General features: G+C 37.1%; 1 protein-coding gene across 2 annotated transcripts in view; it reads right to left on the bottom strand.

Moving 5' to 3' along the window:
* Positions 1-17,758, bottom strand: part of LOC148821849 (striated muscle preferentially expressed protein kinase-like) — a 137,725-nt gene that overhangs the window by 74,241 nt on the left and 45,726 nt on the right. For both annotated transcript variants that reach the window (XM_088930236.1, XM_088930237.1), the window contains exons 3-6: positions 13,827-14,004; positions 4,459-6,188; positions 3,420-3,563; positions 1,610-1,792 (exon numbers count right to left, since the gene is read on the bottom strand). In XM_088930236.1, the coding sequence (XP_088786362.1) occupies positions 1,610-1,792; positions 3,420-3,563; positions 4,459-6,188; positions 13,827-14,004 (2,235 nt within the window). The remainder of the gene's footprint in view (positions 1-1,609; positions 1,793-3,419; positions 3,564-4,458; positions 6,189-13,826; positions 14,005-17,758) is intronic.

Consider the following 17,758-nt stretch of genomic DNA (forward strand, 5'->3'; position numbering starts at 1 on the left):
AACAATGTTACCTTAAAATTGCTTTTCACTGGTTGCAGAATAGTAATCAATTAACTACTTAGTGTGTAAGTATATGAATTCCCAAAATTATCCACCAGATATGAAATTGTGACATGGATAATTTACAAAACATAAAATACAAGGTAGATCACGTTGTTACTGAATGCTACTACACGTACCAAAGAACATTAATACACAACTGTGGTATAACCAATGATCTAATGATCCATGCATTCAATTCAAAAGAAATACAATATTAAATTCAAAACTATTACATATCCTATGGATACTTTTTCCTTTAAGATTAGATGACATTACTTTCATGATTCTTTTCTTCAGCTGTCCCACATAAGACCCTAATTAAACGTTGTATTGCTTTCACAATGATGATGATAATGATGATGGCAATGATAGAAATTCACTAGGGACAACAAAATCCAAGAACTGAGTACTCTGTGAAAGTTTGGGATACTTGGTGAAATAGGTTTGGGTTAACCTGCTTGGTTAATGGGAAGAGATCCAAGGGCAGCCGCAAGCTAGAGCCAGGGTGAAGGAGGGATGCTTGAGATGAATGTGAAGGGAGCTGTTTGTGTTCAATATAAACATAGCTAATTTCGTAATGTTGGTAATTAAGAACAGCTGCGTGTGATTGACTTGTCGTTGTTATCCCTCCCGAACTTCGGTTAATAACTTCCATTAATTGGCACTTTCACAGACTGTGTCTGTGTACTGTAATTACTGCTATGTAATGTGACGTCTGTTCAGGGAAAAACTAAAACAGTTTGTTTAGGAATTAACAAAAACAACTTAAAAAATATATTTTGTGTAACTGTGTTTCTTGTTGGAGATGACAGACTGTGATCAGCAGATCATTGTGGCTGAGACAGATGTATTTGCAAATACGTCGAAATTAGAATGCTAGATTTTGTAAAAGCAGGAAGGAATTTTAATACAAATGGGAACATTGATATTTAACATATAGAGTAGCATTTAAAATTCTCTTTATTTTTGAGGAATATCTTTCAATTACAAAACCAGCAAGTCTTAGTTAATCTTGACATTAGACATTTTTTTCCTGACTACTTCTTCTCAGTCAGCATTGGCAAGATCCGAAGTTTTCTAAATTAGAGATCTGCAGTAATCAGAATTACTTATGTATTTCCTTTGGACACGTCAATTTTTTTTAAACTTTGCCTGAAGTAAACACAGTGGACTGTTTTACATCAGACAGATTCAAGATCTATTTACAGTAAGACCAGTAAGTTGTCATTTTCTAATCTTTATTTTTATTGTGTGTATTTAAAAACAAGTTAAGTACTACTGAGGACCAGAATTACTGTAAATATGATGGTAGAGAGGTTGTGACTATGAATACCCAATGAAAATTAATGTCAAGTAAAAGGATATTTATGGGGATGATTTACTTCACTCTGGGTTAGTGTCAAATAGTATTTAATTCAGAATCCTCTTATGACTCATTTTAGTGTGACACTGAAATAAAGGATTCTACCTTCTTGAAAAATCTTCAGTTCTTTTGAACTGTCTTTAGTTAAAATTCAATTCAAGTTTAATTTCTGTGTTTCTTCTATAAAATGCTTGAATGACTCACCGGATTTGATAGTGAGAGTGGCACTGCTGGAGGCATTGCCAATTTCATTTGTAGCCATTACATTGTATGTCCCAGCATCGCTTGGTCTTGCCCATTTGATCAGCAGGGTGTGTCTCTCACCTTCCGCTTTGATTATGTGGGTTGAGCTATTCTTTATAAGGACATTGTCCTTCTTCCAGGATGCTAAAAGAGAAAGAAAAATGTATTATGGCCTCCTAATAATCCCCATCTTTGAATTGGATTAATCACTTTGCTCTCCTCCCCCACTGATAGCTGATGTGTGGTGAGCATACTAGTGCACTATGGCTGCCGTCGCATCATCCAGGTGAATGCTGCACATTGGTGGTGGTGCAGGGGAGTCCCCATTACCTGTAAAGCACTTTGAGTGGAGTGTCCAGAAAAGCACTATATAAGTGTAAGCAATTATTATTATTATTAATTATTATTATTACAATACTTAATTTACTGATACTATATTAAAATTAAAAAGCTATTAACTTTAATATGCAGTCAACTTAACTGCAACACCTGCAGCACAACAGCAGTGTGCTTGAAACATGCTATATTCTCATTTATTTTTGTAAAATAAATTTACATTACAGTTGTGTATTAATAGATCAGGTATACAGGGCATTTTAGATTATTTTTATTTTTATTGTGGAAAGCAGAATAATAGAATGAAACAGAAACATAATCCATTCAGACTTGGATAGTACTGAGCTACTAGGTAATTAGTGAATCAATTTATCAGTTCTCTTGTGAATTTATCACTTCTTCTTGTGCATTGGGACTGTACAGTAGGTGATAATGGGTGCCTGCTGGGCCTTCCACTTCAGTAGTGGATGAAGTGGGCCCAGATGAAAAGAATAGAAAACACTGCTATAAAATGCAAAAAAAAAGATATAGAAAAAAAAGACTTGGCGTGCACTTGGCAGATGATGTTTAATGTGGACAAGTATAGGGTTTTATATGCAGGTAATGTAAAACTAAATATTACATGGGAGATGCTGAGACAGTAGAGGCTACACATTAAAAAGGCTTGGGGGTTTATCTTGCCACATGTTTTACATCTTCTAGACACATAAACAATTTAAAACAGAGAATTTAAATCAAGGGATGGTTTGTTAAAATTGTACAGTGCACTCTATTGCCTAATTTAGAATGCTGAGTACAGTTTTGGTCATCATGTTATAGAAAAATAATTCTGTTCTGCCACATCTCAACACTCCCACATCATGTGCAGTAGGCAAATGAAGTTAAATGGATCAACAGATGGTCAAATATACCACTCTGTATCCCAGAAGAGTCGTCTATCAGAAGTTATACTTTTAGAAGTTATGCTGTACAAGATAGTGCTGACAGTGGTTTATATAAGGATCATTTAGATTGAAGAACTCAATCCTGTAGCTCTGCGGCTTACAGTATGTTTAGAATCCTTTGCATTAAAGAACTTCTTTTTGTAATCACACTTTACAGTGCAAACTACTGTATCGCAAACACACAGCATGAGAAAACACATCTTGAAAAAAGAATCAGACAAAGACATCTATCCTTTGCTGCAAAACAAAGTTGTTATAGTTTTATCAACGAAAATAATGGTTACTGGTAAATATTTACTACATAAAGAGTTATAGAATAATTTGGGGATGTAGAACCCCTAACCCTATGCTCTGCAGAATCCTGCTGCTTGTTTTTTGTAAAACATAGTATTATCAAATTAACAACCCATAAATTCTCCAGACTGTTACACAGTAAAGCTGATGAAAAGTTGAAGGTGAAGAAAACAGTAGAGGGAATAGGAAAAGCTTACCTTCTGGGAGAGGGTTCCCAGCAATAATGCACTTCAGCAGTACCTCGGTGCCTGCCGTGACCGCTGTGTCTCGAAGAGGAACCTCAAACACAGGAGGTTCCAGGGGGTCCTCTCCAGCAGACACATATGAGTCATCTGAAGATTCTGCCAACATAATGAAGCAAAGCACTATGGTTAGCGCAGATGAAAACAACATGAAGTGTGCAGTGGAAAAAATATTTGCATTATCATTCGTTCTGACTTCTGGTTCAAACATTCCCAGATTAAAGTAATTAATTATATTAATAAATGAAAAGCAAATAACATAGGTGTTTAGAAGGTTAGTCATCCTATTCAAAGAGATGCAGTAATGAAAGTTCGGACAAATACAAATGGGGTAAAAATTTCTATTGATAACCAAAGTATGCACCACAATATTGATTTAACAAGACCATTATTTTCCTGTGATGAAAATGCATGCTCTGGTGAAAAGCAGTGATAATAGTACCCTCTTATGTGCACTGTTTTTGTCTATGGCAGTGAGTTTCTTTTGGTTCCATTACATATTTGACTGACTGTTTTATGATGCAGTGGAGTTTTATGGTGGGGTTTTTTGCATAGCTCCACTTCATAAGAACCCTGTAGTTATGCACATACAGTACTGTATTGACCTGCAGTCTCTGAAAATAAAATACAGATAATCGATAACTTATTCATATTAGAAAACCAGGTAATTAATTGAAGTTTCATATATTTGTAAAGTAAACACATCTACGTTAAAAATGTAAGTCAGCTTATGAACTCAGAAACAACTATAAATAAAACAACTTCCAGCTGTCACTGAAAAGTTATTTTTAAGGAAGTATATACTGTACAGTCACAAAAAGCAACCTGTCACATTAACATACATATTTCATATTTCAAACACTAAGAAAGGAATTGTTTAAATTCTGTTGTTGTATTGTACTGTATTACTTTATTAAGTCAGTGTATTCCCCATTAATGTGAAAACGTCTTTTCAGGCGTTATTGTCTACTCAGTATATATCAACAAGCCTTACCTAGTTCAGGAGACATGGGACGAGCTCTTTGGCCTTTCCCTCGGATTCTCTGGGTTCTCCCCTCTTTTATTACACTGACTTTCTTCTTCTTGTCATCCTCCAGAGTAAGCTCCCTGTCTAAGGTCTCCTCTGGCACAATAATTTTGGGGATGAGTGGCCTGTAGGCTGGAGGAGCAGGTATATCATCAATCTCCATCTTCTCTTCTTCTGGCAAGGGAATAGGGGAGGGGATACGAGTAAGACTTGCTTTCACAAGCCCGAGTGGGGCTTGGGCTGGGGATTCCTGAAATTGGGCGAATTCTTTCTTCACCAATGGGCTTACAGGTTTTTGTTCTAACTTCCTTATTGTGGGCTCCTCTTTCCTGGTTGGTAACGATTCTAATGGAAGTTGTGTGGTGAGTGGCTGTTTTTCAGCTTTTTGTAGCACTTCCAATGGCAAAGAGCCACAAAGTCTTTCTCTGTCTGTTTTCTCTCTAGTTGAAAACCGATTATTTAATTCTGTGAGTAACACAGGTTCTAAGCTATCAATCTCTTCTCGTGATCTGTTCACTGTTGCACAGCTCCTCATTAAAGGTTTCCTTGCACTTAAGTGCTGCTGTGGGAGTTGCTGCTGTTGCTGCTCTTTTTGTTGTAATTGCAGCTGTTGCTGCTGCAGTTGTTGCTGCTTCTGTTTTTGTTGCAGTTCAAGTTGTTGCAGTAGCTGCTGCTGTTGCATCTGTTTTTGTTGCAGTTCAAGTTGTTGCTGTTGCTGTAGTTGTTGCTGTTGCAGTAGCTGCTGTTGCTGCTTCTGTTTTTGTTGCAGTTCAAATTGTTGTTGTTGCTGTTGTTGTAATTGTTGCTGTTGCTGCTGTTTTTGCTGTTGTAATATTTGCTGTTGTTGCATCCGCTCTCTGTCTTGCAACTTCTGGAGAACCTGAGGGGGAATGGGCTCCAACTTTCGTAGGGTTTGCCTCCCACTTCTGTGAGCAATCTGTTCTGTTGAGAAGGATTTTCCCAGTTGGGGCTTGCCCACAACCTTTTTAATTCGCTGGAGCTCTTCTGTGAACTTGTTCTCAATGTCCTGAATCTTCTGCGTGTAACGAGGTCTGTCCTCAAAGGAGGAAGCCTTCTGCTTGAACAAGGACCTCCTCTGGGCTGCATCAGCCCTCAGTGCCTCCCGCAGATCCTCTCTTGAGCTCTCTCTGGAGATTCCTGTCCGGCTCCTCTCATCATCTGATTGTTCAAAGGATCGTGCTCGATTGAAACCCGCCCATGATCGTCCAGAGATGGATCCCTCAGGGTGGTCAATACTCCTCCTGCGCTCCTCAAAGTACCGTACTTTTTCAAAAATCTTAGAGCTTGCCCGAGTCAACTTTGGTGATGGACGGAGCGTTAAATCCTTCCTTGAATACTCACTTAAAGGTGTCTGAGGGCGAGAATCTTGGGTGCTGGTTTGAGAGAGAGCTGAGGATTTAGGTTGTTTGATTTTCTCCTCAAATTCATCTGGCACAGTGTCTTGGTAGTCAAGGGGGATGACAACTTTTTTGCGGGGTGTAAGGGGGGTGACAGGGGCTGACCCTGAACGGCTGGGTAAGGGTGTTGAAGTGGGACGCTGGCCAATTTTGGGAGAGGGAGGTGGGAGAACTTGGGGACGGGAAGAGGGGTATCTGAGGGACCCAAGGTCCCGTCTCTGCTCCAGCTCAGCGGCCTGGCAGCCATAGTCTTCCCTCAAAACGTCTTCAGATAGGCTCCTGAAAGAAGGTGATTAAGGGAAATTTTCTGTTAGAGTAAAGGTCTGGTTGTTGGTGGAGCCCAGCTGTTAGGAGGAGGACAGGAAGCCAGAGCGGATTTTGTTGCTTGGTGCTGAGAAGGAAGCAGGCTTTTTAATGCCCCTTCATGGCAGGATTTGTAGAGACCAGGGCAGTGAAGGGATTTACTCAAAATAAGTACAGGGAGTATGGAAGATTGCATGGGTAGAATGGATAATTCTTGTATTCTCAGGTGACTGTAAGAGTTTTTATTTAGGAGTAAGAATAAAATTGTTGTTGAAATTAGGACATAACTTGGGTTGGGAGTGCTGAATAGCTAAAAGAAATATTAAAGAGGAGCTGGAGGGTTCTAATTGTTAAGACTATGATATTTTAAAGCAGGCCGGTCTAGAAATATGAGCAAAGGATTAAAAATCCTTTGTTTAAAACTGCCAAAAAAGGGCAGTAACACAACTTGTTGATATGAGTTCTATCTCTGGTTAAATAAACCAACTTTGAAATGTGGACACACTCATAAATCTGTATGTATGAGGCACATTACGTAATGATTCTGAAAATGGAATCTCTTTTGGCAGCAACAGTTAAAACTGGCATTGGTTCATGAAATCTCTTGTCAATCTCTGTTTTGGTGATGGAGATAACAGTGGCAAAGTGACAGGGGAAACTAATAGCCAGATCATGTGCTTTCGCACTGTAGTCATAAAATCAGCCTATTCCTTCCAACAGAACTGGACTGGACCCATACGTGGGCCCCAATTCCACCAGATATCTGTTTCATATCCAGTGTATTACTGCATGAACAGTACAATCAAGGCAGTGCTGAAAGCATGCAAGAAAATACGAACATGCAGTATTAGAATTTTCCTAATAATAAATTTCAGGGAATGTGGTGGTACTGTAAATATCTAATTTGTTCAGTAATTCCTTAAGGAATTAATGTCTTATAAAAGCTACAATAAAATCTCTCATACATTATTTTATTTTCTTTGAAAAACATTTGTCCATGGCCAGATTTTCAGTTAAATTTAGTGTTTGATTTTCAAAATTCTTTAAAATAATTAATGTCAGTTTTCAGTATAAAATGACATTTAAAAACAACATTTTCCAATCAAATGAAAGTGTGTTAGAGGTCATGTCATAATATCACATTATCTAAAATTTGCAAGTTAAGAACTGAAGATGATTATGATCCCATTTCCTGAAGCCTGGGGAAAGCTCTTCCGGAAATGGGATAATAATTTCTAATCTTTGAGTATTTTAGTAATTTAGAAGAGGTTTCCTCTCCAGAAGATGGACAGGTAAATAAATTGCTGTTTATCACAACTTTTGAAAGGTTCTTAGTTGCATTGAAATATATTTTGGCTTTCATTTTATTTTTCCCAAAATATATTTCACACAACAATTAAGGCTCTCATATGAAACGACTGTAACGTAATATGGAATATATGTACTTTATATTATTATGGGAAACTTCTATTTGTTTTTGTGACGTTCATGGTTTCAATGTGCTTCCCATAAATATGATTCACAAAAAAGTATTTATCTTCTGTTTTTTTAGCAGATATGCCTGAAGAAAGGATGGGAAACTTGGGCAGATAAACATTCAAAAAGTCTTATTCTTTACTGCATGCAAACAGTTATAAGGGTTGAACGTGCAAAATGTTTACCATTCTCCTACATTATGACATGCAGAACAACCAGTGGAAAAACAAAGGGGTCGATGACACCTGACACAGCCAATGAAATGCAAAGGCATTGTCCTGAATGCTTCCTATGGTTTAAACTGATTATTCTTTGATATGGCAACACAGTACTACAGTCTGAGAAAGAATTCATCATTTGATGTAACTTCCCTTTTCCCCTAACACTTCAATTTTCTTTTCATTTGCATATATTGGTGTGCAGGTCAGAGCCCAAAAAAATCTGGGAATGTATGATGAAGGAAGGAGGTCAAAGGAAAGTAACTAAACTAAAAAATGAGGACATGAAAGGAATATTTGGAGAATGATAAATCTTTGCCCTGTTAAAAATAATACCCCTCAGACTCCTGTAAACACAACATTTATTCACAGGGAATAAACCATAAAAAATATAATGCATATTAATCTAGGAGTGATGCTTTACAGGAGATTTTTTCTGTTCTTGTCATGTTTTCAAATTATTTTTACTATGATATTAATGATAGTAAAGACAATTATTTTTTTCAGTTGTGAATGTCTAGCTGAGATAATTAATGATATATTAAATGATAAGATGATGGGTGGATTTCTAATACTGCAGAATATATTGTTTACCATTCATTAATTTTTAATGGTAATACCATTTAATGGAACCCTTTAATTATAATTGGTATACCATGACATTTAATGGTAAACACACAGTGAGTGATAATTAATGGTAAGAAAATATCACAACTGCAAAAACATTTATGAGGCCTTCGATTATATATCTATAATTAGATTAGACAAGAAGATATACTATTTAGCGAAGTCTTCTTTTATCAGATCTGTCATACAGTCATAAAAACATAATGCATACATCAGTAAAATAAAAGGTCATCTGAGCATAGGAAAATGCAATAAGCCTCTGTGTGGTATTTTTGGATAAAAACAAATATTGTGGGATTTTGTCATTCTTACATTCTTACATTCAAGTGTAAGTGTACTTTGTAAATGGAAGATATAACATTGCTGTTGAAGGCCACCACCTGCATTTTAAATGAGGTTGAGATCAGGTGACAAACCAGTCTGGTCCTGTGAGGATATGTTCTACTATTCAGTACAACAAAATACGTATCAAAGAGCAACAATACATTGCATGGATTGAAAAGTTATAATCCCTTTGAATAATGGTGCAGAACTCTAGAATCCAAACACAATCTAAAGCTTCTTCATTTCAGTCTTGACTGAAACCAAGAAGTATGTGCATCCAACCACCCTTGAACTATATAAGATAGATGTCTAGCACTAATGCTATCATAACATCTCAAACCAGGATGACCAGAGGACACCATAACAGCACATACTATATTCTCTCAAACCTTCCCACTCTATGTATGCAAAGATACATTGATTGGATGCACATACTTCTTTGTATAAAAAGATATGTCAGATTATGTAATAAAAGTGCATATTTTATCCTGACTAGTGCTGAAAAATGATTATCTAAGTCTAAAATAGACAGGATGTGATAAATGGAGATGACTACTGTATATACTGTAAATATATTATTACATTACAGTGCTTCCATAGGCAGAGAAGACAAACAGTAGCAACACTACATGAAGACATTACCATTTTGTTAAAAGCAAACTCTGTGCAATTGTTAAAAAGTCCTACTCCATAGTAAAAACCAAGTGGGTTGTATGTCACTCTAAGTATCACATGGCACTCAACAGCTGTTCTAGTGTTCCAGTGTCTGCTGCAAAACATTTTTATAATACTATTAATTTTAATACTTGGGTTGACTCCAGAATTTCTCATCCATGAATCTTTGAGACTGTCCTGCTACTGACGTGTTGGTTAGTTCCTATCACATTACACAAATGTGTCATACCTGTCACGCCCTCTGCAACCAGAGGGCGCTCCTTCCCTGTCCTGTCCCTAGTTTCTGGTCTGCTGTCCTTCCTGTCCCTCTCTTTCCCTTGGGCTATATATATTTCCGGGTCTTGCTCTCTGTCCTTGCTCAGCATTGACGTTCGGATGTCCTGAGACCCGCCTAGCACCAGGGCGCCCCACGTCCGCTCCCTGAGGGCATAGGTTTCTATACGGCATTCCTGAACTCTTTGCACTATGAGCCCGGGCCTTTTTCCCGTCTCGCCGCTACACATATGGGTCTTTTTCCGCTCTCCTGCTCCCCACGGTTAGTCCCTTTGGACGTCCGTGACAATACCATCTGAAAAGCTAAGCTTTTTAAGTATTTTATAAAAGAAATCAAAAGTTAGCAAAATCTAGCAACATATGTTTGATGGAGTGTGAAGTGCATTAGGCCCAGATTAAAGTATTGTTTTTTATGATGTATGTGTCCTTATTGCATCCTATGCACAGTTTCATTGCAGAGTTTAAACATAGCTCAGTACACCCTCCTAACCATTTTATTTTTGTGATGTATGCCAGTATCATGAAACATTTTTTTTCTGTGAAAAGTGTACAGAGACATTTAAAAAATTTGATTACATTTAGCCTTGTTCTGCATTGTGTCTTTTGCCTTTATTTTTGAATATTTTACAAGATTCCTCCAAGCATGTAGATTTTTGTTTTTACTGTTGACATGATTCTATTTTCTATAGGGCACTAGATTTTAAGATATAACCTGTCAAATACACAACCGATGACAAAGAAAAAAATATTAATTGCTAAGATCCAGTGCTGAATAATGAGAGTTGCCATTGTTATTTGTCTGTTCACTACTGTCAGAATGCTACTGTTTGGGAAGACTATACAACACTTAGAGATTCTGTTGTATTTCAAAAAGCATAAGAAATCATTTGCACTGCTAAACTTTTACAACAAGGCCACAATATGTTACGTAATATACAGAGCCAAGACAAGGCTTGCTTTGCTTCACCAAGAGGACAAAGACAGTAATTTCTTTCAAACCATATAAATACACTAGCTGAAAGTTTATCTGGGGGAATGAACCAACAGATGATTGAAATAATAAAGCAGATTAGGTAGAGAAAAATCTACAATTGATCTACCTATCAATTGCATGCCCAGAGGAATGTAATCAGGACACCAGAGTCAACAGCCCTATTCTTAACAACAGTGCCAAGGGATCTTTATAAAACTAGTCAGGAGCTCAGTTTAATGTCTCATCTGAGGGACAGTACCTTACAGCACAGTATCACCTATCACAATACTGGAGTTTTAGTTTTTGAAATTCTGGTCCAGAGTCTAAGGTGCCACCTTCTGGACAGTCTACACTTGTGGTTACTGCCTTGTTTTCCTTAGAGGCCTCCGTCCAATTAGTAATCAAACTTAACTTCGGAGTAACAACTCTTAACATTCAGCAATATTTAGCGCTGCCAGAAATGCATGTAGAATCAATATTGTAATTATAATGTCAATTAAAATGCTCTAAAAGGCAGGGTCACAAATAACATATTAAAATTTGTCCTAGAAACTCAACCTTACTGTTCTTCTCTGGAGCAGGCTCCTTGTTTCCCTATATTAAATGAAAAATTTCTGAAGTTTTCTGTTGTTAACAGATATATCGTGCTCAGTGTACAGTTAATAATGTGTTAAAAATAAACACGTTTATGGGCATAATTGTAGAATCCAAATACAGGAATTAACTACTGCAAAATATTTAAAAAGTCAGACAAAGACACCAAGTACTGTAACAAATTCCCAAGAAGTCATACAAAAAGAGATATAGAACAAAACATTATTGTCACATTGTATTTTAAAAGAGGAACGTGAACTTCAAAATTTAATTTTCAGCTTCTAAACTAAAATTTAAATGGATAAAATAATATATACAGGTATTTGAAGTAAATAATAGGAATTATAAATTTTAAAAAGTGATTTTTAAACAAGCAAAAAGGGGTGGGCTTAGGGAGAGAGGCAAATGAGGAATGGGATTTTGGATAAAATATATAAGAAGCTATCTACAGTTGACCATTGCTTTATCACTTAAGGAGACAGTTATGCTTTAATGGTGGAAATGAACTGATAATGAAACAGAAGATACAGGAAGGAAACTTTCTTCTGCCAACTTCATTTCAGAACAGAATTCTTCAGACTTAACTGGAAAATAAGTGATTATTTTCAAGGTATATTTTGTAGTGATAGGACTTTTAACTTATAGTACAGTACTCATACTGTAGAAGTATATTTCTATACTAATTATAATATATGTCTGATTGGGATCTTTTTCCTGAGGCTCTTACATTTGTTTCCCATATAATGTTTCAATCATCAGACCAAATGCAAGTATCCTGACAGTGTCACTACCATTTACAAATATAATGAAACCATTTAACTTCAATACCCACATCATTTTATACTCTTTCAACATTAAAATAGTTGCTAAACAATTTAAACAAAATACTCTCAATATCCTAAACTGACACTGCAGAATTAGGGTTTGAAGACCAAAGGTACCACAATACAAAATGTTTTTGTTTTTGCCATGTAAAACGGTATGTTCTCATCTGAACATGGAAGTTTAACACCTAATAAGTACAGATGTTTTCACAAACTCTGACACATACTTATTATTACTGATAAAGGATAGATTTATGTTAATAGATTTCCACAAGCTACTGCACTTGGGTATTTTTGTCTGTGAAGTCTTGCCTGCAATAATGTCTGCACCCACTGCAGTTACTTTAGGTCCCATGGGAACCTAGTCCCTCTGTAATGCTATAATATGTAACATTTGACTTCAACGAAGGCATGGCAGATTACTCCATGCCTTAGAAAATGTTTGTTTTTAGAATCTAAATTGATGTGAGAATGGTTTTAAAGTGAGGCTTCAAAAGAGTTTGTTGATCCACTAATTACTATAAAAAATTCTATCCACAACTAATATTGTTGTTCTGTAACTTCTATAAATTGTTTCTAGATTTTGCATTAAAGAAATGTAAAAAAAAATCACACAATGCTTAGGACTCTATACTCTTGACAGGTATTGTACCCATGAAACAGTACTTTAATCAAAATGCTCCAGTAAGTGCCTTGCTGTATAAATGGGTACGCTCCAAGTCGTCATTGTAAATTAAAACCTGTATTCATTTAATGTATCTGGTTAAAAAGATATAAAATAAAGAAAACACAGTTATTTCTCAGATTTGTGAGCGTATGTCTTTACAGAAGCCAGTAAACATAAAACTACATTTACTGTACGTCAAAAGTATTCAAGAAATGTACCTCTCAGTACCTATGAAGGGATTGTGCTGATTCATTTTAATCCATAAAGACATTCAGCAGGGAAGCATTTTGTTCTAGCTCTCTTTAAAAATGAGTTAAACAATGCATCTTGACTCATGTTTTAACGTCACATAATTAAATGCTGCAATTAAGTAGTCAAAGCAACATTTGATTACAGTTTCACAAAATTGTTCCTAGAGATTGAAAGAGAATTAAAAATTTAACGGGAATCAAAATACATTCAGCAGAACTCACTAATGAAGTGAAGGGCATGTTGTCGGTTTTCAGAAAACGTGATATATGATTTGCATCTTTCTGTAGCTTCAGATCATTTGTGGGGCCACTTTGTTTTACATTTGAGGCTCCTCCATCTGCTATTATTCACTTAGAAGCCACACTCCTCTACTCTTGAGTGCCAATGTTTGTCAAGTCACCATTTTAACAGAAAAAACAGTGCCATCCATTTTGGGAGAAAGTGTTATAGCAAGGGTCAACTGCAGGGGCACAGTTCACTTTTGTTAAGTTTTTGTTGTTTCTTTGTGTTTAAAATTTTACTTACAGGGGTATAGAAAAAGTTCTTCCTCTATAGAGACTGAAAGTGCTACCGTAGTAATCACTAGCTAAAGACAGACTTTCCTCCGACCCCCAGACTGGCCGGTTCAGATTGGCGCGGGACGCCCGAATCAGAGGCTCGACCCCTAGATGCCTGATCTGGGTGCCTGCTGGCTCCCGCCCGTTAGCTTGCCTGGAAGGCTTGGAGAGAGCATCCTGTTGCGTAGGACCAGGGCCTCTGGAACCCAAGGCCAGAGCCTCCTTCTCTACCACTGTGTTCTGACTGCCAGACCAGCTTCCAACCCGTGACCCACTTCTGCCAGAAGAGGGCGTTGTTTCAGGTGTGACATCCATCATCTTGTCTGCATCACCTTCAAGAAAGATGACAAACCAGCTGAGCTTTGCCGACAATAATAAGATTACAATTTTATTTAGTTGGTTGTGATTATTATCATTAAAAATCAATAAAATGCTTCTCCAGTTCTCCACCTGCCTTTTATTTAATAATGAAAATAAAACTTTTAAAGGGTAAGTGTTTTAAAACACTCAAACTGTACTTACCTATATAAAGAGTATATTTTTACTTATTTAGTAAATAAGTAAGATTTATTGTAATTCGTTGATCTTTCATATTCATCTAGATTTGCTACTTTGTTTGTTGGCCACTAGCATTTTAAGATCCCTCTGCTCTAAATTTGGCCCTTGGTTGGGTGAATAAGTTTTCTTCTTTAAAAATTATGCTCTAACTGGATTAAGAGTATTATAGTAGATTTAGAATGTCACACACATGAAGTTGTATAAATGATAATTAGTTTTGTTTTCAAAACTGTTGCAGACCATCTGGTACTGTATGGCAGGCTGCTATAAGGCATTTAACTCACATCTAAAGAACAACTGGTATAAGCAGTATTATGCTGTGCTCCACTGGACTGGTTTAGTATCATATGAGTGTAGAATATATATAGCACTAGTAAGTTTGAGTATTTGCTTCCTTGCTTCTTCTCTGTTACACATGCTCAAGCCTACAGTATGCAACAATGAAACTAATTGTTGAGTGATAAACAATCAATTTAGCAAGCCAGAAACGAATCTCGTATGAAACTCCACTGAGCTGGAATCAAATGATTAACTAAAAATATATTTAAAGGTACCATAAAGAGGAAAAACAGTGCGTCATGTTTTGTGCCTAACTCCTCTCTGTAGGAGCTGGGCAATTCACAAGCTGTTCAATGTTCTAGGGAAAAATGTAATGTAAACACATACAGTATATGACTCCATTTAATTTTTAAGTTTTCTGTATTGGGTAGACTTCTTCTTTTTATAACACACTGTACATAAATATAGACGATGCCAAAAATTTGGAAAGTCACAAGAACGTGTAAAACAAAATTGTGATCCATTTTAAAATGGTAAAGATGCTTGCTAAACTCTATAATAGCCTGCATGATCCCTACTGCTTATCCATTCTACTGTAGGTTTGTAGTAGGTTTTGATTTGTTTGAAGTCTTCTCCTTTTTTTATCCCAACATCATTCAAGCACACTAATTCCTGAGCCAATATGAATAACGTTTTTGCTGTTTTTCTCCGGATTGTATAAGAAATTCAAATAGCAATTAACACAATAAGAGAAGTCTAAGTTAAAATATTGTTAAATATCCCCAAGCTACACACATTATAATTTGAAGTCAACTGCAATTTTTGCACTCCCCTTTGGTATAAGACGTGCTTAAAATTGTAGGATTGCGACATACAGCAGTAAAAAGCACTATGTTTAACTTTATTGAAAACTAGAGTCTTTCAGTGCAGGTATAAATATGCATGAATAAGGCAATCCCTACAGCATTCTTGTTAATGGGTGTCCTCTACTAAATTAACCACTGTTCATTTTATGGAATTGCTTTCAGGACATTTTGATTGCTTGAAGTAACAGTTAATTTAAACAGCCTGTATTTGGATGGACTCCAGAGGCATACACAGGACAGAAAATAGCACAATCTACCAGTGTTCAGCACTTCTAAAAGACAGATAAATTCACATTAGTTTGCACATTTTGGAACTTTCATTTGTATCATAATATTGATACCTGGACCTTGACCCTTTGCATCGATCCTCTAATCGATCCGATTTGTATTTTTTTCTTTATCAACTAAAACTTATATATGTATATATACATTTTGATTGATTTTTTTATTGTTTCTCCATATTGTCTAGAAGAAGCAAATGATTATGTGAACATGAGCAGCTACAGTAAGTCTTTTTCATAAGCAGCTTCATTAGTTCAACATTTCCCATTTTGTATTTATACTGTATAATGCTCAGATAGAATTTTTTTAAATTCATCCATTCTTTTTCTGTTTAAGAAGAATAAAATCAAAATCAGCATTTTAACTGTTTGGTCAAACTTGAATAATGGCAAAACAAGCCAGCAAATATAAAGGGGTTGTATATATAATACTCTGACATTGGCTTGCGAGGATGAGGAACTGATAGTACTGTTTGGAGAACAGCACTGTCTTCTCCTCCTAAAAGATTCCCCAAAACCTCAATACAGATTTCAAACACAACAGACTTAAGAGCAACTCAGATTAATGCAGTTTTTCAGGAACTGAGCATAATGTGCATGTTGCATGTAATGAATGATAAGCATGTATGGTGCAGATATGATTCGGATATGCAGTCAATGAGAACGTATGAGCTTATTTGAACAAGTTGAATGAAGTAAATGAGGAGCATACTGTATACTGTATGTTCGCTCTGGAAGCTTTGAGAGGGGGAGAAGTCAAGGGCCAAAACTTCTCCAGTTGGCCACATCAAGAGGGAGGAAGGACCCCCTGTAGCTGCCTGGGCTGTGGGTTCCAGAGACAGGAGGGGCTTGTGAATGAGGAGACCCATATCCGGTACCGACTCACACCATGTGCTTCACCCTTAGGAAAGAGTGGGTGCTTAGCTATTGGTGAGCTCCATTATGGACAGCAAAACGAAGGATTGGGGAAAGGGAAAAGATAAAAGCGAAAATCAGGGGCGCTCAGCCTGCGGTCTATGTGGGTCCTAATGCCCCTGTATAGTGACAGGGACACTATACTGTAAAAAGGCGCCGTCCTTTGGATGACACGTAAAACCAAGGTTCTGACTCTCTGTGGTACTTAAAAATCCCAGGGCGTTTCTCAAAAAGAGTAGGGGTGTAACCCCGGCATCCTGGCCAAATTTCAAATGGGCCCTTACCAATCATGGCCTCCTTATAATCCCCATCTCTGAACTGGCTTCATTACTCTGTTGTCCTTGCCACTAATAGCTGATGTGTGGTGAGCGTTCTGGCGCACTATGGCTGCCGTCGCATCATCCAGGTGGGGGCTGCACATTGGTGGTGGTGGAGGGGAGTCCCCATTACCTGTAAAGCGCTTTGAGTGGAGTATCCAGAAAGGCGCTATATAAGTGTAAGGAGTTATTCTTATTATAAATTATAAAATAACAAATATGGATAGGGGCAACAGGCAAGGTGGATTAGAGGCTTGACCAGAAAAGGGTAGAAAGATGGAAGGAAGGAGAATGGAGAAAGCAAGATTAGAAAACAGAGACGGGAAAGGTAGGGGGAGATAAAATATTAGTACGCAGGTGATATTAGAAGAACTGAAAGAAAAGTATGGCAGTGATAGTGTGGCAGCAGCAGGGCCACTTATTTTTCAGTGGAGGTTAATAGGTAAGAAAGCAACTTTAGTCTTGGCTTATAGCAGATAAACAATAAAGGTATGTTTCAGCGATCCTGAGTGTGAAAAGTTGTAATTGAGCTTTTTTGTGTAGATAAGTGGATGTACGAATTTCACTTCTTTCCGAGTCCCGAACGTGTTTAAATAATCATCATTTGTTCTGATTATGTTGGAGTTTAAATCTGTACAACTTTACAAAAAACAATACATGAACATAATAGTCAATTCACGAGGAATGACAGCAGCCGAAAGCTTGGGAGAAATTAGAAGCATTTATTGTGATGTGGAGATTTGGCATAACCCGCTTGGCTGAGGGCCAACCTCCCGGCCGTTGGACGGGGAGGATAGGACCCCCATGCGACCAATTGGGTAGCTGCAAAGGTGGAGAGGGGGTGGAGGAGGGATGCAGAAAACGAACGAG

The sequence above is a fragment of the Atractosteus spatula genome, chromosome 13 (assembly GCF_055471065.1).
Source record: "Atractosteus spatula isolate fAtrSpa1 chromosome 13, fAtrSpa1.hap1, whole genome shotgun sequence".
Classification (NCBI taxonomy): domain Eukaryota; kingdom Metazoa; phylum Chordata; class Actinopteri; order Semionotiformes; family Lepisosteidae; genus Atractosteus; species Atractosteus spatula.